Source organism: Delphinus delphis, chromosome 10 (genome assembly GCF_949987515.2).
Source record: "Delphinus delphis chromosome 10, mDelDel1.2, whole genome shotgun sequence".
Taxonomy (NCBI): Eukaryota; Metazoa; Chordata; class Mammalia; order Artiodactyla; family Delphinidae; genus Delphinus; species Delphinus delphis.
In genome coordinates, this window is record NC_082692.2 from 98,206,469 (window position 1) to 98,230,884 (window position 24,416).

The window sequence follows — 24,416 nt, forward strand, 5'->3', positions numbered from 1 at the left end:
GGATCTTCACCAGAACCTGACTGTGCAGACCCCTTGATCTTGGACTTTCAGCTTCCAGAACTGTGAGGGATAAATATCTAATGTTTAGTAGCCACCCAGTCTGTGGTGTCGTGTTAACAGCCTCTCAGGCAGACCAAGACAGTTAGGAAGTTTAATAAAGACACTTGGGGCTCCTCAGGAGAAACGAGGTTTTTGTATCCAAATTATTTTCATTATTATTGTTCTTTCTTTGCTTTTATTGCTGAACATCTGCATGGGTTTGTAGGGAAAATCTTTATGAACTTATTCATCCAACACCGAACGCTCCTTTTATGCAGGATGTGTAGGTGTTAGGAATAAAAAGGCTTAAGAAATGGGGAACTCTAGAGGAGCTCTGGATGGAGGTAGAAGACAGGTATGGGCATTACAGTGAATGCAGTGCTGGAATAAACGTGGAGAGTTAATAGTCATTTCAGAAATACTTATTGATTGCCTCCTCTGTGTCTTGATAATAGACTGTGATGGGCCCTGGACATACAGAGAAGAATAAGATACAGTCGAAGGGCTAACAGTCCTAGTACTCTTTAATAGATACCAAGTGTACCTCAGCTTTGCACAGGACCAGATAAATCTCTCTTACTCTGAGACCCTGGAAGCCTGATGGATCTCTGCCAGTAGTTAGCAGCACAAGATCCCGTTCTCTACATTGTTTTAAGTGAGTTATCAGTCAAGTAGTATTTTATCAGGCACCAGCCGTCTTGCACTGGAGGGTGCTGTCTCAGGGTAGGGCATACTGATGAACTAGACCCCAACACGTAATGGCCCAAACACAGAGGAAGTCTCTTTCTTACCCCCTTAATAGTCCAGGGTGGGGATCCAGTCTTCTTCCCTCTTACGGCTCCATCGTCCTGGAGGGCTTGCCTTTGTGTGCTGTTGAAAACTGAATTGTCACCTTCTGGTAGCAATAGATAGAGGTGGAGGAGAACCAGAGTGAAAATCAGAAGAGACACACCCACTCTCTTAAAGGCCCTCGTTGGGTGGGGCTGTGCATCACCCCCCTCAGATTCCATCAGGGAGAGCTCGAGGCCTCACCTTTCTCGCAGGGAAGACTGGGAGACATGGTGCTGAGAGCTACAAGCATCAGAGAATTATTTCTGTTGAAGGAAAGGAAAATAGATTTTGGTGGACAATCTCTATACAAATTTGAAGCTGGTAAAAAGAAAAAAAAGTCCATTCCTTTGAGGAACATTTATCTATGTAGTCATAGGAAAGATTTTTCTTTTCTAAGCCTCAAGTTGGACTTAATAAGAGAAATAGAAGGCATAACGCCTGCCCTCAAAGAACTTAAGTAGTAGCTGAGGAAATAAGACTCAGATGCGAAATCATCTGTGCAGGGCACAGGCTCCCTTATTCTCCGCTGTCTCGCTAGCACCTAACTCAGGTCTGACGTGTACTGGTTGCTCAGGTAGTTGCTAGTGTCAGTTGCACAAGCAGTCTGAGGCCCTGGCTGTCCAAACGGGATGTGGTGTGGTTGGTGGAAAGGCACCAATGGACTCTGTTACAAGATGTGACGGACAGAAACTCAGACACTGTTACAGAAAGCAGTAAGTAACGCAGTCGTGCCCCCAGACCGAGTGTGACTTAGGTTCCCAAAGCTCCCCACGGGCATGTGAAGCTGTACACACGTAGCAAAGCTTTCTCCGGGTGTGAAAAGCGACCTCTGTGCTTCTTTTGGGGGAATCTATTCCATCCCGGCCACCCCCACTGCCTGTCTGTCCTGGAGGCTCTGGCCGCATGCCTGCCTTTGTCCAGGAGATTCCAGAACAGCCACTGTACTTTCCTGAGTTATCACCGTGAGACTGAGAGACATGAAGGCCAGATGTCCAGAGGGAACATCCCCAGGCAGGCCCAGGCTTTAGGCCTTTGTGGGATCCATTCTTTACCTAGTTAGTGTGTACATTTTTGAGAGTTCACTGTTGGCTTTAAGAGCTGGGGAAGATTTCTAATTCTGGTTTTTTAAAATCGCTTTATTGAGATACACTTCACACACCATAAAATTAACCCTTTTAAAATGGACAATTCGGCACTTCTTCGTATATTCATGAGGTTGTGCAACCACCACCACTGTCTAATTCCAGAACATTTTCATCACCCCAAAGAGGAGCCCTGTACCCCTTAGCAGTCGCTCTCCATCCCTCCCTCCTCCCTTTCCTGAGCGCTAGGCAACCGTGAATCTACTTTCTGGCTTTATGGATTGGCTGCTCTGGATATTCCATAGAAATGGAATCCTAGGAAACTGAACTCATAAATATCCAGGATCAGGATTGGGACTGAATTCTCTAGTTTCCAAGTCTAGGACTCTTTCCAGTCCTTATCTGAACCACCTCTTTGTAGAACGAGTGGAACTTGAACCTGGAGAAACTGCTAGAATGGCTTTCCCTTCCATTATCACTTCTTAAATTCTTTCCCTTGGCCGCCTCCCCTGGTGGAACTTTAGTCATGAAAAATGCTTCTCCTTTGAAACTCAGCTTGTCCTCGGTAATTAACTCGCACGAGGACTCGTGTCCTGGGAGTGTCGCCGTCCTGGCAGCTGCTTGCATGCTTGTGCTTTAGTTTCCTCTGCTCTCAGAGCAAGGCTTTGGCCTGGATTCGCACACCCGGGACATCTGGACTCTAGGAGGGAGGGAACCAGATTCAATCAGAGCATCCTTCCCTCTGTTTCAGCAGTCATTTCATAAAGCCAAGTCTGAATGTGGAAGGCCTAGTTTACCACCTGCTCTGCTTCCTTCTTTTTCCCTCTAGGCTTAATCTTGTCCCTTTGTGATTTCTTTTTCTCCTCAAGACTATCCTTGATGTCCTTATCTCACCTGGATGAAGAATATTCTTCTATTGGGGTAGAGTGGTGACAAACAGCCTGTGATCCGCTGACTCGTCAGCTCCCGAAGGAAGGCTCTGGCCTTTGGAAGTTACTTCTCTCCCAGGACCTAGCATTTGGTGGAAACTCCACACCTGTTGCACCCCTCCACACCTGTTCTAGGTTTAGCTCTCTCCTTGCAGCACTCCCCACCTCCCAAACCAATTTTACTCAGACTCCAAAGGAAGAAACGCTGGGTCTTTTAAACCATACAGCTACCATCAGTGTAATCAGTAAAAATGCATCCTCTCTGCAGTAGTTGTGACCACAGTATTCAACTACTAATGAAATGAGCACTGTTTTCATTTAGCATCTGTAACCTCTGAAACACAAGTTAATCATTTTAGAGATGAGACCAGCTTTTTCCCCATCTGAGTTTGTGTTCAGTATCATCTCATCCTTCTCCTCCCCTGACCTTGATTACTCTGAAGCCTTCGGTGACAGTGCAGAATGTGACACACATGTGGCACAACATGGCCACACAGGTGGCCCAGGTGCAGCGTGTCTCATCGCATTGTTTGGCTCCGATGCGCATGGGGCCATGCCCTGTAGCAGCTCCATGCACAGCCTGTTTGTGGCGGGAGAGGGCATGGGGTAAGCAGAGGAGGGAGGCGTGCCCCTGCCCTCAAGGAGCTTACTGTCCTCAGGGTGGGTGTGTGAATGTTAGTCTTGAAAACACTCTAAAATAAATTATGCTCATTACCAGAGAAAGGCAGGATGGATGGCTTCCTGGAAGAGGAGGGTTTGCAGCAGGGCGTTGACGCCTGGGAGTGCTTGAGTGGGGAGTGGGCAACACAGTACCTTAGAGTCAACCAGTTCTGATTTGAGGCCCCAGCTCTGCCTATTATGTGACCTTAAGCAAGTTACTTAAACCTGAAGTCAGAGAACAAACTCTTGTGAGAACTGAAACCTTGTATAGTTCTTGGCACAGAGGAAGCTCCATAAATCATGTTTCGCTTTCAGGTGAGAGATGGGAAAGAATTTTTTTAAATGGGAAAATAGCTTATATTTGGGGGCAGTGGAAGAAGAGCATGCCGAGGGATTAGGGGAAGGGAAATATAGAGGCTTTGGGGGGGGGTATAGTGCCTGTTTTTACCTCTTAAGCAATGATACTCATCTTTTTCTTTTTTGCGGTACGCGGGCCTCTCACTGTCGTGGCCTCTCCCGTTGTGGAGCACAGGCTCCGGACGCGCAGGCTCAGCGGCCATGACTCACGGGCCCAGCCGCTCCGTTGCATGTGGGATCCTCCCGGACCGGGGCACGAACCCGTGTACCCTGCATCGGCAGGCGGATTCTCAACCACTGTGCCACCAGGGAAGCCCGATATTCATCTTTTTCCAAAGAAATATGAATCAGTCTTCTCTTTGCCCTGCAGAGCACTGTCCTTGTCTCCCATTGTAGTCTGGTTTGTTTGTCAGTCCCTGGCTCTCTGAGTCCCAGCTGTGCCTGTTAACATGTTTCTCTGTATCCAGGAATGCTCCCACACCAGCCCACTGCTGCCCAGCGGTTGGAACGCTGTATAACACCAACACACTTGAGGCTTTCAAGGCTGCAGATAAGAAGCTACTTCTGGAACAAGCAGCAAACGAGGTTAGCTGGGAAACGTAAGGTACCTGTCATATTTTCCATGGTCCCACAGGCATGATGCCTCTGATCCTGAGGTGCATGAGTCTGTTATAGAAGCTAGTATATAGCCAGTGTTCAAGCGTAACTGGGCTTCTGCGTTGACGGGAAGGTCAGGGGGGAGGCAGCGAGGCTCTCGCCTGGGGATAGGCTGGAAGGTCAGTGCAGGGCAGGGTGTGAAGGCTCTGCTGCTGATCTCTAGTTAGCATTTTGCAGCAGCTTGACCTCTCTCTGTGAGCTCTGTTCCTGTGTCTGAATGCATTTGGGTTCTCTGTTCTTCACGCCCCTTGAAGAGGCTTTCTGGTTCTGAGCACTGCAATGCTGTCATAACTGATCATGCAGTCTCTCCAGGGTCCTCAGGGCTGAACCTACATGGCTCTGTCTCATTTAAAGGCTCCCTGTGGCCTGGCCTCTGTGGCCCTGTGGCCTTTCTGTCCTGTCACTCTTGCCCTTGCTGTCTTTGATCCAGTCATAGCAAATCACTTAGAATTCCTTCCTTCACCACTTTTTGTTCTCTCCTCTCTCCTTGGGACATGATGTTCTCTCTGCCTGGAATGTCTTTCTTTTACTTCTTCACGTCTGAGTTAGTGTGAGGAATACATGAGGGGCAGTTTATCCCAGCCCCTCTAACACCACTTAGTCGATGGTCTTCACACTAGTCTTAGAAAAGAGTCTGATTTATGTGAGGGTCGTGGTCAGAGAGGGAAGTCTCCTGCCTTTGGCCTGAGGAGGGAGTCCTTCCCGTCCCCTGGGATGGGTGACCATGGTTGATTGACTTGGCCTGCGGCTCGACTGCTCCTGGGCTCCTGCCTTGGCTGCACATGTCAAAGGCCGACTCCAAAGAGGTGGGTCAGGTCTTAGGCCATCATCGAAAAAAGCACGTTGCTCCCCACAGGAATCCTATCCTCATCCCTCATCCGAGGCTCAGCTTCCCGCAACCCCCAGCAGTTCCTGCCCCACCCTGGTTTTTCAGAAGCAGGGCCTCCTCTCCTGTGGTCCAGCTCCTCCAAGGTTATTATTTCAATAGCAGGAACTTCTCTTTCCTTGTTTCCCTCTTCCACTCACATGTGGGCAATGGCTCTTATTGACACAACTGTTTGTCTTGCTTAGTGACACAAAGTTTAGCAACTAGTCTTCACTACTAAAACATCTTGCAATCAGCAGCCGCTGACCAGGACCAGCTTCTGCTTCCAGTCACAGTCCGTGCTGAGTATCCATACTCTTGATTTTTTTTCTTCTTCAGGGAAAGATAATCCCAAATAAGACTTTTAAGAAATCCCTGTACATAGTTCAGATCACTGCCTCCGGAGCACCTCCCTGGCTCCTTTCCCTCCCGTGTCCTTAGCTGAGGTCAGGGCTCCTCCCAGGAACTGTCCCCCCTCCTGTGAGGGCACCTGCTGCCTAGTGGTGTACAGACATTGACACCTGGCTCTCTCACAGCCTGTTAGCTTCTTGAGGGTTGGGACTGTGTCTCCTATTTCTGTAGCCCCGATGTGCTTGCTCTGTAGTTGAGAATAAGTAAATATTTGTTGAAGGAAGTAACGAAGCCGTAAACAGGCTGGTTGCCTCCTCTGATGCTGAGCCCCACTGAGAGGAGGCTTCTGGGTTCTCTGACTTTCCTCAGTCTGCAGGGAGTGGGGCTGGGGGAGAGGCAGTGTGAAGGGGGCAGAGTGAGTGGTGACGCACATCACTGCCCATGATGAGTGGTGCTGGGCCTGCGGGCAGGAAGGGCTTGCTGCTGGGCAGCTCCACGTGTGTCTGGGAGGGAGGAGGCCCTGGCACCTGCTTTGATGCTTTTCCTTCTTCTGGCAGATCTGGGAATCCATCAGATCGGGGGCTGCTCTTGACAACCCTGTCCTCCTCAACAAGTTCCTCCTCTTGACATTTGCGGTAAGTCCACGGACTCGGCTGCATCTAGACTGCAGACTGCCCTGGCCAAGCCCAGTGCGCCAGTGGGTCAGTCTGCTCTCTTCTCCCTGAAGCTTTTCCCTTGTGTTAGTCAAGTCATGGCTGTTAAAGAAATGCTCTGTTAGTGGCCAGATGGTGCTGGCCCTTACCACTGATGCAAAATTAATTCATTCTTACTGATTGTACTGGTGGTTGTTGCCTGACTCTCATCATTTAGGATGTGACAGAGTCGGGTTCCAGACCACAGTTCATCATTGCTAATGTCTTTGTTAAGTTCAGTGCTGCAGAGCTCAGCTGCTGGGTCCATCGACTCGAGGAACAGGTAACGACTCAGGGATCTTAGCCATCCCCAGGTGGCTTCTAGATGAGAGGGGATCACCCTACATAGCTTGTCCACACAACTGTGTCTTTTTAAGAAAGAAAAATATGTTTTGCAAGTGAAACCTAATTAAAGTGAACCTTAAGGGTAGCCTTGAAGAGGAGAAAAAAATCACATTCGGGTAATATCTGCTGCCTAGGGAAGCAGGGAAAGGATCTGGTCGTGGTGATGGGGAAGGTGGGAGGAAGGTAAGGGCCGATTGTAGAAGTACCAGCTACATGCACACATGCACACGTGTGTGTGTGTATATACATATATATGCATACATGTGTGTATCCATATATCTACATATAAAACTAATTTATCCTTTATAATTATGTTGACAATATAATATTCTGTCAAGTGTATGTTCTTTAGACTCGGGTATGTCTAGGTTGTTGTCAGTCTTCACTATTATAAAAAAATGTTACAGTGAACAACGTCGGCCACGCTGATTTTCTTTTCCTCTTTATTTCTTTATAATACATTTTTTGGGGTGGGCATGTAAACGTACTGATGTTGACACGTATTAAGTGTGTTGGCTGTTTCACCCCAGGTTCATCCGTTTTGGATATTAACCCTCTTCCCTACATTTTTCTTCCTTTTTTCGTTTGCCAGTTATAGGTCTTGCCTTCTTCGTCCCCCACGAACTAGTCCTCCATTTCTAACTCATGCTGCCTCTCTGATGTACCGCCCAAGGCAAAGGAGAGAGAGACAGGGTCCACACTGGAAGCGATACCCCGGGGGGCCATCTACAAGGAGCACATTTTCCAACAAGTTAAAATGCTTTCTGTGTGATAGTGGCGAGATAGAAAAAGGTTCAAATTCTTCAGGGGATTACTAGGCCCAATTTGGCATTAGTAATTTGTAAATTTGAGTAATTTTGTAAGCTCAGGATAAATATAAGCAGTGCTAATTAAAGACTTTGGTTTTCTTACTTTAACATCAATACATTTTCTGTACCAAGAATTCTAGTTAGTATAATCTAATTGACAATTTGTATTTAACTGAGAAAATAGTCTTAGCTCCCACTTAAAGTTTTAAGGCATTTCCCAGAGTCATTATGTGCATTGGCCCTGTTGCCCTTTCTACTGAGCATTCTTAGCCTGACTTTAAAAAAATTAAAAGTCTCTGTCTTAAAAAATCATCAGACACAAAGGGCTTTATGTTTAATGTAATCCAGATCCTTTGTATCCCCAAATAATTCTAAGAAATTCAAGCCTTTTGACTTCTGAAGATGACTTGATGAAGCTTCTTAGAAACTGTGAAGTCCTTCATCTTGAATTGTTTAACCTTTTACTAAAGATCAATTATGACAAATCATTTAAATACAAAGAAGAGAGAATAATCTCTGGAGGTGTTTTCTGCTTTCCTTTCTACTCTTTTTAGGACTCAAAGGTACAGACACTTTATTAAAATTTCAGTTTTTCAGTTTGCTTTGCTGTTGTTAAAGGGAATTTGTTTTTAGTTGATCAATTAGTGGGCAGAATTAAAGACTGTGGAAACTATAATTACTAGACTTTTTCATCTGGACACACGTTTATGTGTAAGTTTATATTTAAAAAGTCATCTAGTATGACTCCATTTACTAGAAAAGCCCAGAACAGGCAAATCCATAGAGACAGAAAACAGACTAGGAGTTTCCGGGGGATGAGAGTGAGGTGAATGAAGAGTTTTCTATGAATGGTATTTCTAACTAATAAACCAATGGGGAGCTTCTGCTGTTGGGGTTTCTTTTTGGGGTGATGAATATGTTCTGAAATTGGTGGGGATAGTGATACAACCTTGTCACTGTAGTAGAAAACCACTCGTACGCTTTAACGTGGCGACTTTCATGGTACGTGAATTATATCTCAATGAAAAGTCTTCAACCAGCCATCCCCTCTTTATTCTTAGCAAGATTCGAGAGGAAATATTAAGTAGCCAAATAAACTGCATAGTGGTCAGTGGTAACGGACTGGCGGGGAAGCTGTCAGATACCCACATAACCATGGAGTCCTCCCATGTGAGTGACTCAGGCCACACCTGGTGTAGGAATTCAGAGGCGAGAGCGTTTGACCTGAGTGGGAATGGCATCTAGAACAGCCTCACAGGTCACTGCCCCTTCATCACCTCCCCTGGTCGGGGGCAGCCACATACACCCCTGAAGATGTGACCTCTTATATCATCGATGCTCCTTAGCTTGTGGAAGCTCTCCTGTGACTCATACAGCTGATCATGTACTTACTTTATCTCTGCTCCCTGCAGAGACTGAGCTGCCCGAGGGCTGGACTGGGTTTTATTCATCTTCTTATTGTCAGAGTGTCTAACATTTTTGCCTTGTACACAGCAAGTGCTTAGTCGTTGACTTGAATTTCACCAACATGGCGTTTCTGAAAACGGCATTATATTATCTAAGGCATATATAGTTAGGAATAGAACATTGTAATAACTTTAATAGCATGCTTAGTTCATTCAGTTGTGAAAAGAGTGGTAACTGTTTGGAGGTCGTACCTCCACAGATGGTGTATGTGTGGAACCGTGGACAGGAGCCTAAGTATTGGAAGTAGAATTCTGCTCTCCTCTCTGCCACTTAGTATCTTTGTTTTGTTCAAGCTTTTTCACCCCTCTGTAAGCTTCAGTTTCCTGTCTATAAAATGGGACAATAACGGTTACCTCCCAGGGTGATTTTGTGTATTAAACAATGATGCCAACAATGTCAATTACTTACTGAATACTTCCTGTTAGCAAGTGGCCTATAAAATATATTATGTCTATCATGATATATTAGTGTGTGGTGTGTGGGAATATTTTGGATGAACACAGAGTTTCCATATCCTATCATGAGTTCTGCTGGAGATGAGAATTTCTGACAAGCTGGTTGTATCTTGCGTGCGTTAAACTTTTCTGTCTTACGTAGCTACTGGGAAGTTAAATTAATAGGTGCATTTCAGTTTAACCATTGGCGCTGTTCTGATACATTATATTGCTTCTTCTAGGATCTAAAGAAGTACCACTTCTACTATTGGTTTTGCTCCCCCGCTCTCTGCCTTCCAGAGAGTATACCCCTCATTCGGGGGCCAGTGGGCTTGGATCAAAGGTTCTCACCAGCACAGGTATCAACAAATAAAATGCGGGTAAAACTGGGTTTAACGTGCATGAATAGTTTATCTAGCTCATTCTAAAGACACGCTGGCACTCGTCTGGCTGAAGAGGTGGTTCCTGTGGAATCCTCCAAAGCTGGTACTGGAAGCAGACTTACCTGCACAGTGTCTGTAAGCGCATTTTGAAGAGTGAGCAGCGCTCCTCCAGGTTCTCAGCAACATTGGTTGAAATGCTAAAAGCAGTAGGGAGGCATTATAGAAACGTTTTGAAAGACTGCAGGAATTTGCCAAAGTGTGGTCTCCACTCTCAGTGTGGGGATCGTGAGGCAATATACTTTGGGGAGAGAGTCTTTGAAACCAAATAGAAGATCTCCTTCCTTTGCGCCAAGTTGCAGAGCTTCTACATTAAGAACAGTACATGCAGAGCTAGTCTTTGCAGTTGAAGAAAGATAATAAGGTCATTAGAGATGGTTTCCAGAAGAGCAATGAAAATAATCAGGTTGGTAGAACACAGACCCTCACCCCCCAAATTCTGATTGTTGTTGAGGCAAAGATTGAGTGGCAAGGTGACTTGAATTCATGAAGCGCGACATTCGCTGAAACCCTGAATTCCAAAGCCAGGGAGCAGCCCTTATTAATTAAAAATAATAGTAAGCTCAGTTACTAAGACAAGTCAAAGGTTATGGTTTTGTGGAATTAATTTTCTAAGGAGAAATGTAAGTGGGAGTAAAAGAGTATTCCTAGGGATTGACTGGTGATGGGTTTGAGGTTTCTTTTAATGGGGACAAAAATGTTCTCAAGTTATTGGGGTGATGGTTGCAAATTCCTGTGAACATGCTAAAAACAACATTGAATTGTGCACTGTGAATGAGTCAGTTGTATTGTAAGTGAAGTAAGCATGTGTCAATAAAGCTGTTAAAAATTATAGAAAGGGTCAAGGAAAAATTCATCTGTGGTAGATTCATGCTTGGCTGTCACAGGAGAGATAACATTCGGCTACCTCTCTAAACCTTTGTGGTGACAACTTAGGGAACCGGGAGCCATCCTGCTGTCCCATACAATGTCCCTTTGTGCCCCTGTCTGAGACACTTCACCATGCACGTGGAAAGCATCATATAAAAGTGAGGTGGTACGATTTGGGGCACTCTTATGTTTGTTTGCTGCAAAAGTGTGATCAGTCATTTACAGTCTTCTGGCTTGAAAGTAATACCTTTTATTTTATGTTAATTTTTAGCTCAGAACTAGATGTGTAATTTTCTAGAGAATAACCCAGTGTTTCCTGTTTTCAGATTCAAGCCCTTGAACGAGCATATGATGATCTTTGTCAAACAGAAGGAGTCCCAGCACTGCCTTACTTCTTAATCAAGTATGATGAGACCATGGTGCTGGTTTCCTTGCTTAAACACTACAGTGATTTCTTCCAAGGTCAGAGGACCAAGGTCAGAGAAACTTTGAGTATCATTTTATTATCCATTAAGAAAATCTGATGTTCATGTTATGATAGACCACTGCAAAATTTGTACTCGTTTAGGTTTCTTAAGCCCTGCAAAGAACGTTTCAGAACATTTCTTTATCTTTACCCTCTTCCACCCCTGCAGTTCCCAGATCAGCTCCTCCGCCAGATTTTCTTAGCTCTGTGACACCTCAGAGTAATTTTGGATTCCTCGCTTCCTCTTAGTGGTAAAGTTATTTCTGTTTTTCTTCCTGATACATTTTGTATCTATATTTTCATTTATTGCCAGAGCTACCATGCTAGTTCAGGTCCCGGTCCTCTCACTGCTGGACAGTGAGAGTCTCTTGCTTCCCCGTGGGAAGGATCTCCCTCAGACCCCTCACGTTCCCTGTGTCGTTCACGGATCAAGAGTCCACGGTGTCTTCCTTCTGCCTCCAAACCACCTTGCCTGCCTCATCTTCCACTGTTTTCCTCACAAACCATTGCTCCAGCTAAGATTCGCTGTTTTCCACCAGACATGCCCCCTGAGCAAATACACCTAGAACTTTTCCTCCATCTCTCTTTGTCCTCGTGTTGTTATCATCTTCCTGAAAGAGGTCCTGCCTGTGTGGATTCTAAGAAACTCTCTCCCTTGCTGAAACCCTGCCTCCACGGTGAGGCCGTCTCATGGTGTGGCAGGTGTGACCTGTCCCCTCTGACCTCACTGCCCTTGCCCCCCGACCTCCCCCTTGCCTGCTCCACTCACTCGCTTGCATACAGTGCCTTTTGTGCTGTTAGGCTGTAGGCTCTCAGAGGGCAAGGACCAAGTCTGACGTATCCGTGTCAGCGTGGTGGCCAGCCCTTGTCCCAGGCCCTGAATACAATTCTTTTGAATGAGGGAAAGAGTACTGTGTGTTTTCGACGTGATGAGATACATAGTAAGGTGTCTTAGCTGTATCAGACACTGAAAGTTAAAAATAAAAAAATTCGTGATGAGTATTATGCAGTTTTGAAATTAAGTGGGAGAATTTCAGTCGCTGTGTAGATGTATCAGAGCTGAGAAGAGACAGGCCTCTCCCTGGCGCCCTGACTCTTAGCCTGAACTTCAGATACCTTTTTGTAAGTACACTTTTTTTCTCAAACACATTAGCGTTTTGTTTTTCAGAGGGAGCCCTATTTAAATTGATGACTGAGGACTGGATTTTTATTAAAATTCTCCCCACCACCACCACCCCAGGCATGTTCACGGAACAGTAGCTAAATTAGTAGCCGCGAGACCAACCACTGATGATTTGAAGCCCAGTCGAAGGCGAGGCCGTGTTGTGACGGCAGGCGGGGCGAAACGGCCTGGGTGTCAAAGCAGCTGGATTTCACGTTGTGTGTGGTGAATGCGTGGTCCTCCCCAGAGGGCAGCTCTACTGAAATAACAGTTTGCAGAGCACGTGACAGTTTAAAAGGGGCTTTCATGTACTGGATCGCGTAATAACTTGGTGAAATAGGTATTCTCAATATCTGCATTTTCTGTTTGACAAAAATGAGACTCAGAGTCACACGGCCGAATTGTCTCATTCCAAAGCCTTTGCACTTTCTTCCATTCCATTCTCATGTCACTGGGGGAGAGGCGGTCCCTGCTTGACATTTGGAATCAAATAAGCCTGGCTTTGATACCCAGCATTGCCACCTAGTAGCTCCGTGAACTTGGTGATTTTGCACACCCTTTCTTCACCTGGGTCTACTTGTTCTGTGGTGCTAATCCTACCTCCTACACGGCTGCTGAAGGAGAAACGTGATGATGTGGATAAAATGCCAGCATAATAGCAGGTGCTCACTTTCTTTCTTTCTCAGCAGCAGCCAGTTTTTTGTTGTTGTTGTTGTTTTTGCGGTACGCGGGCCTCTCACTGCTGTGGCCTCTCCCGTTGCGGAGCACAGGCTCCGGACGCGCAGGCTCAGCAGCCACGGCTCACGGGCCCAGCCGCTCTGCGGCACCTGGGATCCTCCCGGACCAGGGGACGAACCCGTGTCCCCTGCATCGGCAGGCGGACTCTCAACCACTGCGCCACCAGGGAAGCCCTATCAGCAGCAGCCAGTTTTTAACGACTGGACGACTCTCTGGAGTCTCCGTTGAAGCGGTCTTGGCGTGTTCGCCAGGGCCCCGACCTGGAGGCCAACCACTGGCCAACACAGACACAGATCCTTCGCTTGGCTAAGGTTGATCTCAGGAAAGCCTGGCATGGCTCAGCGCATATACCGAGCACCTCCTATGAGCCAGAAATTATGAAATATGATTATACCTGTTCTTGCCTTCTAGGGGGAGATGAGACATTGACTTGTGGAAAGTTAACTAGAAACTCAAGTCACGGAAGAGAAGTGCCAACGAAATAATCCGGATGATACTTTTGGTTGTTTATCTGTGCATCTGTGCCCAGTCTTGTAGACAGGATCACCAGAAGCTGTGCAGATTGGTGGGCTCTTAGGAGTTTCATGGCCTCCTGGCAGACCTCCCTTCTGTGGTCCTGAATGTCCCATCCATTCCTCACACTGCTGCCCAAACGCATTTTCTAACACAGAAATTGCATTGTGTCACTCTTCTACTTAAAACCCTTCTGTGGTTCCTGTTGACTTCAAGATAAAGTTAGAAATATTAGCATTCAATGCCTCCTCAAACCTGGCGCCTGCCTATCCCTCTAGCCTTACCTTCTGATGCTCCCCAAGATGCATCCTATGCTGTGGCTGCAACTGTGACCTCCAGACGCCCCTAATCCCCCCATCTTCCCCCCATCTTCCCACCTTCAGTCACGCCTGTCCGTTGTCCTTCCTGCACCTGGCTAATGCCTCACCCCACCCCCTTTCCGGTTCATCACCCCTGGGAAGCGCTGGCGGATTCCTTGTACTGTTTGGTATCCCTCCTCTGTGTCCTGGTAGCAGCCTCTCTCCTGGCAGTGACTGGGCTCGCGTGTAATCTTGGTTTGCTGCTTGTCTGCCTTGCCCGTATCACCGACCAGCCCGTGAGCAGTGTTAGCACAGAGACCGTGTTATACCCCACAGCATATCCTCTGCATTTAGTGTAATGCCAGACACTTAATGGGCATGTGATGTGTGCATGTAGAGAGGAGAGAGTTCCTTGTGGACAGGCAGGATCACTTGTGGACTTGAGCAGAGCACTGAAGAAATGATTTCTGTGAAACCTACGTATCACTTCACTTGAGGTCACTCCGGCCTTTATGGCATGGATCTTGTTCATTTGCTTTCACATAATTCCAGTTGCTCTTTCGTGTTCCTTGAGTCATGAAGTTTCTTTGAGATTTTTTATCCTGTTCTTCCACAAATAGGCATTGTTTTCAGTGTGAGCCCCTGCAGTTGTGCTCTGGCTTCATATATTATTTCCTGCCTCCTCTTACCAGGACTTTGACTCCCGAGAAGCCACTGTTCCTCTGTGAGCCCTGCTGTCCTCACGGAAAGCTGGAGAACTGTTGGAATCCCTCCAGGTTTCTCTCTTTTCAGTTTGTTTTCTCTTCTGGGGGAGTCTGGTGCCCACGACCCTAGTGACCACATTCTCCAGCCTGAACCTCCTCTGGACCCCCAGACTGCAGTATCCAGCCCCCTGCTGCCTTCTCCAGCTCCTCGAATTCAGTATCTCCAAGCTGAATTCATGATCTTCGCCCAAGTCTGGCCCTCTTCTGGGCATCGCTGTCTTGATGACACCGTCATCCGTCCAGTCCCGAGAGCCAGAAATCTGGGCAGCTTGCTAGACACCTCTCCGTTTTTACCACCTCCGTGTCCCATAGATTTCGTGTCCTAAACGTCTGTCGGTCTGCCGCCTTTGCGTTTCTTCTGCCACCACCCCGATCTGAGCTTCATGGTCTTTTGTCTGCTTTCCTGCAGTTCCTCCTAATGGGGCTCCTTGTGCTGCTTAGGCCTCCCCCCAGTCCATCCCCATATCACCCCAGGCAGTCCTCTGAAAAGCAAATCTGATCGTGTCACTCTCAGAATGAAGCATAGCAATGCCTTCTCTCCCGTGCTCTAAGAATAGACACCTCATTCCTTCCCGTGGCGTACAGGACTCTGAGTGGCCTGGCCCCTGTGTGGATCCAGCCCCAAGTCCTTCTGTGCTCCCCTCAGAGGTGCTGGGTGCCCTCCTGCTGCAGGGCTTTTGCACGTGCCTTTTGCCCAGAACTCCTGTCTCCTTTCTCTTCTGCCTCTTCTCTCCCCACCTCCACACCTCCCCTTTGCCCAGTGAAGTGTTCACTCTTTCTTCAGATTGAAACTTACTCATGATTCCTTGGGGACTCCCTCCCTGACCACTGTAAAGAGGTTTATGCTGCCCATGATGGGTTCTCATAGTGCTGTGTGGCTCCTCTTTGTAATATTTAGCACAATGGTATTTGTACATTTTCTTGAGTGGCCTTTGATCTTCTTCTCCCATGTCAGCGTAAGCTCCATGAGGGCAGGTATCCTGTCTGATTTTTCACCATTGCATCTACAGCCCATGGTATCATGTCTGGTGTGTAAATACAAAGGGGGACTGAGGGCGTGAGTGTATGAGTTGTGAGGGTTGGAGCTCACATATGTGAAATACCTGGGTCAGTGCCCCTTACATAGGAGGCCTTCCGCAAGCGGTAGGTTACTCCTAATAGGGCTCATTATAAGTGTTCTGTTTCATATGGTCTTCTGATTCAGGCTGTGTTGCTTATGAAGGCGTTTCCAAATTGTCTATGCACCTAAAGTCAATATGTAGCATGAGTCGTAGACGTGCTTGGTGGTCTGACAGGAGACAGAGTATGGGGGAGGTGTGTGATCTGCTGTGGGTAATTTAGAGCAGTAATTCTTAATTTGAGGAAGGGATGATGGTCAAACGTATAACCTCTGAGAATTTGGTGGAAGCAATCATCCTTGCCCACCAAAAAATAAGCATCTAATATCTAACGTCAGGGGATCCACAGAACGCTGAAACGCATTCCTGGATCCTCTCTGGGTCCCTGACTTAGAGAAACCTGAAGGGAAGGACAGGAGTTAGCCTGCCCTGGTGGGGAGAGAAGGCTGTGGGATTGCTGAGATCTGGAGGTGGGTGGCCCATCTCTGTTCCCAGCCAGAGCTGGGACCTTTGCATCTGGAGGTACTGCCTGTTCAGGTCCGGAGCCCCAGCTCGCTGGGAGGGAGCGGGTGCCTGTCCCTGAAGAGGGCGCACTGTCCACTCAGTCAGCAGCAGCTGCTGTTACCACGTTCTGAGTTCTGACTGTGTGTCCAGCACAGAGCTGGTCACTCACACGTGGTATCAGTAATCCTTCCAACACCCTGCAGAGTGAGTAGTATCGTTCTTATTTTATAGGTGAGGAGAATGGAAATGAGGCTGGGGAATGGCGGCCCCTTCACATGTGAATTATCTTACCTCCTATAGTCAGAATGCTTCCCACAGTGGGAAAAAGAGCATCCACGTTTTTCTCAGTAGCTCACAGCACGACATGACAGCGTAGGAAGGGCAGATGTTGGGTCCACCTGCGACCTCGTGGGCTGTGACCTCTGAGTCTCAGTTTCCTCCCCCTCTTCCTCATAAGATGGTTGTGAGAATTAAGAGATGATGGATATAAACAGGATTTGTTAGGTTTTACTCACATGTTATAATATTTCTCATTGTATTTTCTTAGAATACATTTGTCACTTTTCATTTTCAAAGGAAAATGATTTTCTGTGGACTGACCTCCATCTCCCGCTATTCTATATAGATGGAATTTTGGGGTCCTGAGTCATGCAGCCAACTTTGCCTTTACCAAAGAGAGGCACACTTTCTTGCCTTTTTGGTTTTAACAGAAACCTGGAGAAATTAGGCATGGCCTGCCTGCAGGAGAAGCCCTTCTGGAAATTTTCAGAGGGCCTCGGAGCATCCAGGAAGGTTTGACCAGTTCACTAATGATGCTTTCTTTAAGTAAAGCTGAGTAGCAAGTGCATCTTTGGTTGGTTTCTTCTCGTTTCTTGGATGACTTAACGGTTGTTAAAGGTGATCGCTAGGGGATCGCTTAATGCCAAAGTCCTTTGACTGTTACTTGTAGTTAAAAATACCTGTTACATTATGATTCAGTAATCATATTTATGTGTGTCTTTAGATGTATTACAGACGCATAGAAAACTGAAGCAAAACTTTCACAAAATAATACTTTGCTAGGGGCTATGCACTCTGTTTTCTATCCTGTTCTGTCTTTTGAAATATGCTAGTTGAGACCCAGTTGAGTGATTTAGGAGTCACGAATAGCTCATCACATAGAGTCTGGACGGTGCTGTGTGCCCACTTCGAGAATACTGGCAGGTAAATGAGCTGCACTTGGTGTGGTTCCATTCATTATTTTTATGTCCAGCTGTATCTTTCTGTTTTTAAAATCTCACAAAGCTCTTCCATTAAGTTTTTGGAATTTTTTTAAGTAAACATTTTGTGTATTTCCTTCTAATCTTATGTGCATTTTTCTAAAGGCTAAGATTCTACTATATTCTGTTTTATTTTAGTATTTTAGCATAATATGAAACTCAACATTAACATCCTTTTTAATAAATTTGTATGATAATGTATTTACCAAGTTTTTGACATTTAGGTTTCTCATAATTCTTCACTTTTAGGAGCTTCTTTGCGCATGAAATCCCATACTCCCCTCCCCTTATATTTTGAATTATTTATTTCCTTAGGAAAAATTTCAGATGTGGAATTACTGGGTTAAGAGTTTGAACATTTTAAGGTTTGTAATCGGTCGTGTGCTGGTAAATGTTTGAGAGCGGGCTCTTGGCGATGGGGGTACCCTGATTTTGTAGTGTCTGCTTACTTCCGTGACCTCACCTCTCCCACTGTGGCCCATTTCGGGCTCCCAGTGTGAAGTCACAGGCTGCGGAGTTGGGGAGAGATTGGACTAGTCGGCTCTCCCAAGCCTTGGGGCCCCTCCAGCACCACTGCTTGCAGTAACTGTGGCCACAAGCTGCCGACTTTTTCTCCTGCTGCATTGAACGTTCTGTACATTGCCACACATTCGATTGGCTGAAAATGGGCCTTGTTTAAGTTCTGCTTTCCCTCAAAGAAATGACTCCACTATGAGTCATGGGGCCACCGCACTGTTGCAGCAGTTCTGGTGGTTACGCTGAAACAGCCCCTGTCACTATCCCATTGCCAATCCTCAAGGAAAGCTTGCTTGATTGAGTTTTACTTCTTTCTTCAGAGCAATTATTATTATTATTTTTTTTAAAGCAGACGTTGGGGGTAGGAGTTTATTAATTAATTTATTTATTTTTGCTGTGTTGGGTCTTCGTTTCTGTGCGAGGGGTTTCTCTAGTTGCGGCGAGCGGGGGCCACTCTTCATCACGGTGCACAGGCCTCTCACTATCGCGGCCTCTCTTGTTGCGGAGCACAGGCTCCAGATGTGCGGGCTCAGTAGTTGTGGCTCACAGGCCTAGTTGCTCCGCGGCATGTGGGATCCTCCCAGACCAGGGCTTGAACCCGTGTCCCCTGCATTAGCAGGCAGATTCTCAACCACTGCACCACCAGGGAAGCCCCGGAGCAATTATTGAAGATTAAATGTTTTGTAATTTTGACAACATTAGCCTTTCATTCTAGGGCTGTAAAATCTTTGGACAAGAGCAATAAATAACAAAGGAGCAATAACTGGTCTGCTGTTAGCGGGGCTCTTTCTTCTCTTAGTGATCTCGGCATCATGGCAGCCATCTGTGACATCGCCGTGCATTAGATATCTGAACTTTTCCCCTATGCTTTTAAGACACATAATCTCCCTTGTGCATTTCCCATTATATTGAGTGTTTGGGTAGTAGACAGCCATTTGTCAGATAAGCATGTTTTTTTGCATCAATGTGGAAATTTCTCCACACACTCAAGTTGACAATTTTGCCCTCTTTTCTTTCTCATTTTGTACTTTTTCAGCAAATTGCTGGGTGGATTGCAGCCAGATCATTACTGAACAACTTCAATGAATTGTATGCCCTCAGCCAAGGAGAAAAGAGTGTTTATTTCATAAACCTTCTAAACAAAGCGTTTTTTTGCAATGACATTTTGTTTCTTTCTGCTGATGTATTGTAAAAGGAAGAGATTTGCCCAAGTTCACACAATGAATTTGTGGCAAAGCCAGTTCTAGAATCCAGATCTCCTAGCCAATGGTTATTTCTGACTGCCATTTAAAAAATCTGTTTACCCATATAGTTAAACTGGCTTACCCAGCCTTGTGTGGACTAATTCCTACAATGATTGAGGTTCCGGATTTGGTTCCTAAAGCACTTGAAGATTTTGGAGTCACTTTTGAATCATCAAAGGAAAATTAAATGGTATTCAGCCTAGTGTCAAATGGATTCTGTCATTTTCCAGTCCGGATGCATACTCATGCATGCCTCATGTGGGTAGGAGAGTTACTTTAAGGCATTTTCAAGCTGACCTCCCTTTACCAGTAAGTGGTTCATTCCTTCTCTGTAGCTCATTTTAGGTCAGGTTGCTCTAAGAAATTTATTCCTGGTCTTCTCAAAAAAGATTTCTTTTTCTTATTACCTTCCTGCCTCATTGCCTTTGTATTTAGTGTCAGAAATATGCTCATTCTTTGAAATTAGGCATCCACTTGTATCTAAAGTAACATTCTAATTTATATAATTTAAACATCACTTTGTCCCAACTCTACAATTGCAGATGGTAAAACCTAGAGCCAGAGAATATTTGATAAACTAGAACTTAGCCTCCTTTTTCTCTGCTGGTTAAGAAAAGATAACCCTGAAACTGAAGGTAGGTAACTGTGTAAGGGTGATAGACTGAACTGAACAAAGACGTGAGTGAATCTACCACAATAGAGTTTATTTATATTGTTGTTACAGTTACCATTTGTTGAGCGCTTATCTTGCTCCCAGTCTCTGTGCTAAGTGCAGGTGAGAGTTACCATCTAGATGAGAAAATTAAGGCATAGAGAGGTGAAGTAAATTGCTGAAGGTCAAATTCGAGTAAGTGACAGGACATTTGATATGAGCCTCGGTTTATGGAGTCATACTTGAAAACTGAAACTCAGTGTCTCTATATGAATGGCATTTCCTGGATTCATACTATCTGGGTTCTTCCCAAATAAAACTTGAAGAACCTTTAGCCACCTGGTAAGATTGAGCCTTAATAGAGACTGTGTTGTTTTGTAAGCTATACAGGATTTTTTTTCTCTTTAATGGTCTATAAAGCTCTATAATTCTGGAGGTAGAAGGAATCCTTTGGGATAAAATTATTTTACTGCTTCACTTTACAGGTGAGGGAAGACCTTCCCCAGGGTCTTAAAATCAGTTAGCTGCAGGATTAGAACGCATGCCCGCTGGCGCTCCAGCCAGTGGTTTTTTCACTGCATCTGGCCATTCTCTTCTCTTCTCTTCTCTGCTGGATAACAGAGAGGTAAATGCCTTCGGTGAATTTTTTTAAATGTGAAGTTGAAGTAGTGATTACCTAATCATGTAGTATGCCTGGCAAATGCCCTCTGTCACAGTCGATAGAGGGGAACAAAATAAAAAGGTGCCCCACGTGGTGGCGGTGGCCAGCTGGACCAGAAGACCTCCAGGGAGACAGCATTTTCATTCAGAGGGAGCGCTAGGCTAGAGGCCTCATTCTCAGAGCTCTCTTGCTTCTCATAGGAACATGTCTCTTAGACCATGCTCTCACCTTCTCACCCAGGAGAATCCCAGATGCATTCTCTTGTCATGTCTCCTTCATCAACTCTGGTCTGCAGCAGTTCCTCAGACTTTTGTTGTTTTTAGTGACCTTGACCTTGACAGTTTTGAAGAGTACTGGTTCAGTTATTTTGGTCTAATGCCTCTTAATTTGGGTTCGTGTGATGTTTACTTATGATTAGGTGGGTTATATTAGATGGGGTTATTTTTGGAAAGAATACCACTAAGGTGAAGTGCCCTTGTCATCATTATATCCAAGCTACCTGATACTCACATGGCATCCCTGATGGTGTTAAACTTGGTCACTTGTTTAAGGTAGAATTTGCCAGCTTTCTCCACTGCAAAACTACTATTCTTTTGCTTTGGGAGTGAGTCACTAAGTCGAGCCCACACTCAAGGAGGAGAACGATTCAGCTCTACTCCTGGAGGGGGAGGTATCTACATATGTTGCTTGGAAACCTTCTGTAAGGAGGATTTGTCCCTTCGCCTTCGTATTTATTTATCTCACCATTTATATCAGTTATAATCCAGTACCACGTTATTTATTTTGTTGAGCAGATTGTCCCAGCCTTGGCCATTGAGAGCTCTTTCAGGTGTCTCGGGCGCCCACTTGACATGCCCCCCGTCCTTCTGTTTATTGAGCACTTCCTTACTTTCTGCTGTGGAAGGTGCTTCAGGCTCATCTTGTATTTTCCTTGCTGCAGCCCTAGAATTAGCCACGTAGCCATGGAGCCCTGATTCCTTTTGCGGGAGAATGGTATTTAGAAATCAAGATCTCATTGTCTTTTGAGAGGAAGGAGACAGAAAAAGTGAAAGATGTTATGTATAACGTACAGAGGGCTATGGAAGCAGAGAGGACAGGGTGACAACCTCCACCAGGGGCAGTCTTCACTGAAGACATGGTGTTTGAAGTTCAGTTGAGTTTTCCAGTTGGAAATCAGGGTTGGGGGAGCTGGAGGAGGCAGGAATGAGAGGAAATAATATGTTAGCAATGTCAAAGGCATCCGGCTTTTTAATTTGGTGTCACTGTGGATTTACAATGGTAGTGACGCTTCTTTGATTTTCTCATTACCTGAAAATCAGCAGTTTTCGCAGATGATGTCTCTTCTCATTACATGAAAATCAGCAGTTTTCGCAGATGATGTCTCTTTGTGCGAGGATTTTCTCTGTGTGAGCCCTGACAATTGACTGCTCTTCCTCCCTCCTGGCTCTCCTTTCAGTCTTCCTTCCTTCCTTCCTTTCTTCCTTCCTTTCTAGTTCCTTCTAGGAACTAGAATGTATCTAGTTCCTACTCTCTTCCAGGCCCAGTGTGAGGCACAGGGGGGTGCAGAGAAGAATTTGACAGCCCCTGCCATCAAGAAGTTCTCTTGTCTGGTGTGAGGTCCTTTGGCTTTCTTCTCTTCCCTCTAACCCTTCACCAAGTGTCTAATTGTTGATGCTTTTGCAAAACAGCATAAATAGGAAAGAGGAGGGATTAGCAGTATTTGTGTTGTGAATCTGACATGATACTTGCCTCACTCACAAAGTCTTTTCTGTTCACAGATAACTGTTGGTGTATATGATCCCTGTAACTTAGCCCAGTACCCTGGATGGCCTTTGAGGAATTTTTTGGTCCTAGCAGCCCACAGATGGTATTTACGTGTGTGTGTGTGTGTGTGTGTGTGTGTATGTGTGTCTGTCTGTCTGTCTGTGTCTGTGTCTATATGTTTTTGACATTGTGCCTAACTATATCTATATTTCTGTTTTCCCAAATGGATTTTTTTCACTGCTGGCATAGAAACCAGATAATAAATCAATAAATCAGTCATGATCCAGTTTCTATCAGTGGTGAGCCTCTAAGCAGGTCTGTTATGGAGCTTCAGACTCTGACCATACAGCCCTAAAGATATTTTAGAGTAGGGCAGGGCCAACAGCTGGAGGTCCCCATCCTGAAATTCTCTAGCCCTCCCTTCAGCTATCTGAGTCACCTTCAGATAGGATTTTCCTGTTGCTACCATCTGCCCTTTTTCCCAACCTTAGACTAAATAAAACAGAGGGTAATATACATTTGAAAAGATGCTCAACATCATTAATCATCAAGGAAATAAAGTATAACTAGATACTACTCATTAATAAAGATAATAAGATACCATTATGAACTACTACTGCATACTCAGCAGATAATGAGATACTCACCAGAATGAGTTTAAAAAGATGAGAATACCAAGTCAAAGATGTGGATGAATTGGAACCCTCAAACACTGCTGGAAAACTGTTTGTCAGTATCCACCAAAGTTAAAAATATCTATAGCTCAGCAGTTTCCCTCTCGGGTATATAAAGCACAGAAATGCATACTCAGATGCAAGCACAACATATACAGGAACGTTTATAGCAGCATTATTCTTAATGCCCAAACACTGGGAATAACGCAGATGTCCTCGAACAATGAAATGGACAATAAATAGGATATTCACTGCAATGGAATGCGATGCTGTAGTGAATCTGAATGAACTACTGATACACATATCAACATGGATGAATTTAAGAAACATAATGTTGAGTGAAAGAGGCTGGACCTGAGACAATACGTGCTCCCTGGTTCCATGTATGTAAAGGTCAAAACAGGCAAAACCCATGTCTGGACTTCGAAGTTGGAGCAGGAGTTACTTTTGAAGGGGCTGGTTATTGACTGGGAGGAGGCATGAGACAAGCTCCGTTATATTTAGGATTTGGATATTTACCTCTGTGTCTGCTTTACTTAAATAACAGTGTTCACTAAAGATAGCTAGATTACAGATCATCCGCAGAGGGAGAGTGTTATACTTGCTTGTCCTGGTGGTGAGTCTGTAGAGCTGTGGGCTTCCTCGCCACTGCCCGAGCTGCCGTCTCGTAGACTGTACGTTCAGGTGGGAGAAGGGGGACCAGAGGAGCCCATGCTTGTCTTGGAGTTTCTTGTTAATATTTTGTGAGCTTTTTAATTTTTTTCTGCATTTAAGATTCATTTGTCAGAAGTATTTATGTGCAATGTGAAATTGTTATATAAAACTCACCTAAAAAGGAATCATAGTCAGTTCAGCGCTCAGCCTCTAAACACTTGGACAAAGGAAGCCTGCGTGGATATGTTCAGAATCTCTCAGAGGTTAAGGTCACCCCCCGAGGGTGTCAGGGAGGCATAATTACAATGAATTGAATCCTCTCCACCTGGGTTTGCCGAAGTTCTTACGTGAGCTCTTTCTTTTCCTTCCTTAAAAAAAATAAAAAATAAAAAAATCTGGGCCCGACATCAGGAGTAGCAGTTTCCAGTCTGTTGAAGTCCTCTGCTTCCGGGACCGCACTCTGCAGGGGATGAGAGACGTCACCCACAGCATCATCTTCGAAGTGAAGCTTCCAGAAATGGCATTTAGCCCAGGTAACTTGCCGGTCTTTGAGAATGCATATACTTAGCATTTACCAGAAACCAAATTAGGTTTAACTTT

At 45.4% G+C, this 24,416-nt stretch overlaps 1 protein-coding gene across 5 annotated transcripts in view; it reads left to right on the forward strand.

The window, feature by feature from the left end:
- The window catches only part of ATG7 (autophagy related 7), a 243,864-nt gene that overhangs the window by 19,742 nt on the left and 199,706 nt on the right, over positions 1-24,416 (forward strand). For all 5 annotated transcript variants that reach the window (XM_060023057.1, XM_060023061.1, XM_060023060.1 and 2 more), the window contains exons 4-9: positions 4,366-4,483; positions 6,329-6,406; positions 9,761-9,877; positions 11,155-11,304; positions 22,503-22,591; positions 24,228-24,349. In XM_060023057.1, the coding sequence (XP_059879040.1) occupies positions 4,366-4,483; positions 6,329-6,406; positions 9,761-9,877; positions 11,155-11,304; positions 22,503-22,591; positions 24,228-24,349 (674 nt within the window). The remainder of the gene's footprint in view (positions 1-4,365; positions 4,484-6,328; positions 6,407-9,760; positions 9,878-11,154; positions 11,305-22,502; positions 22,592-24,227; positions 24,350-24,416) is intronic.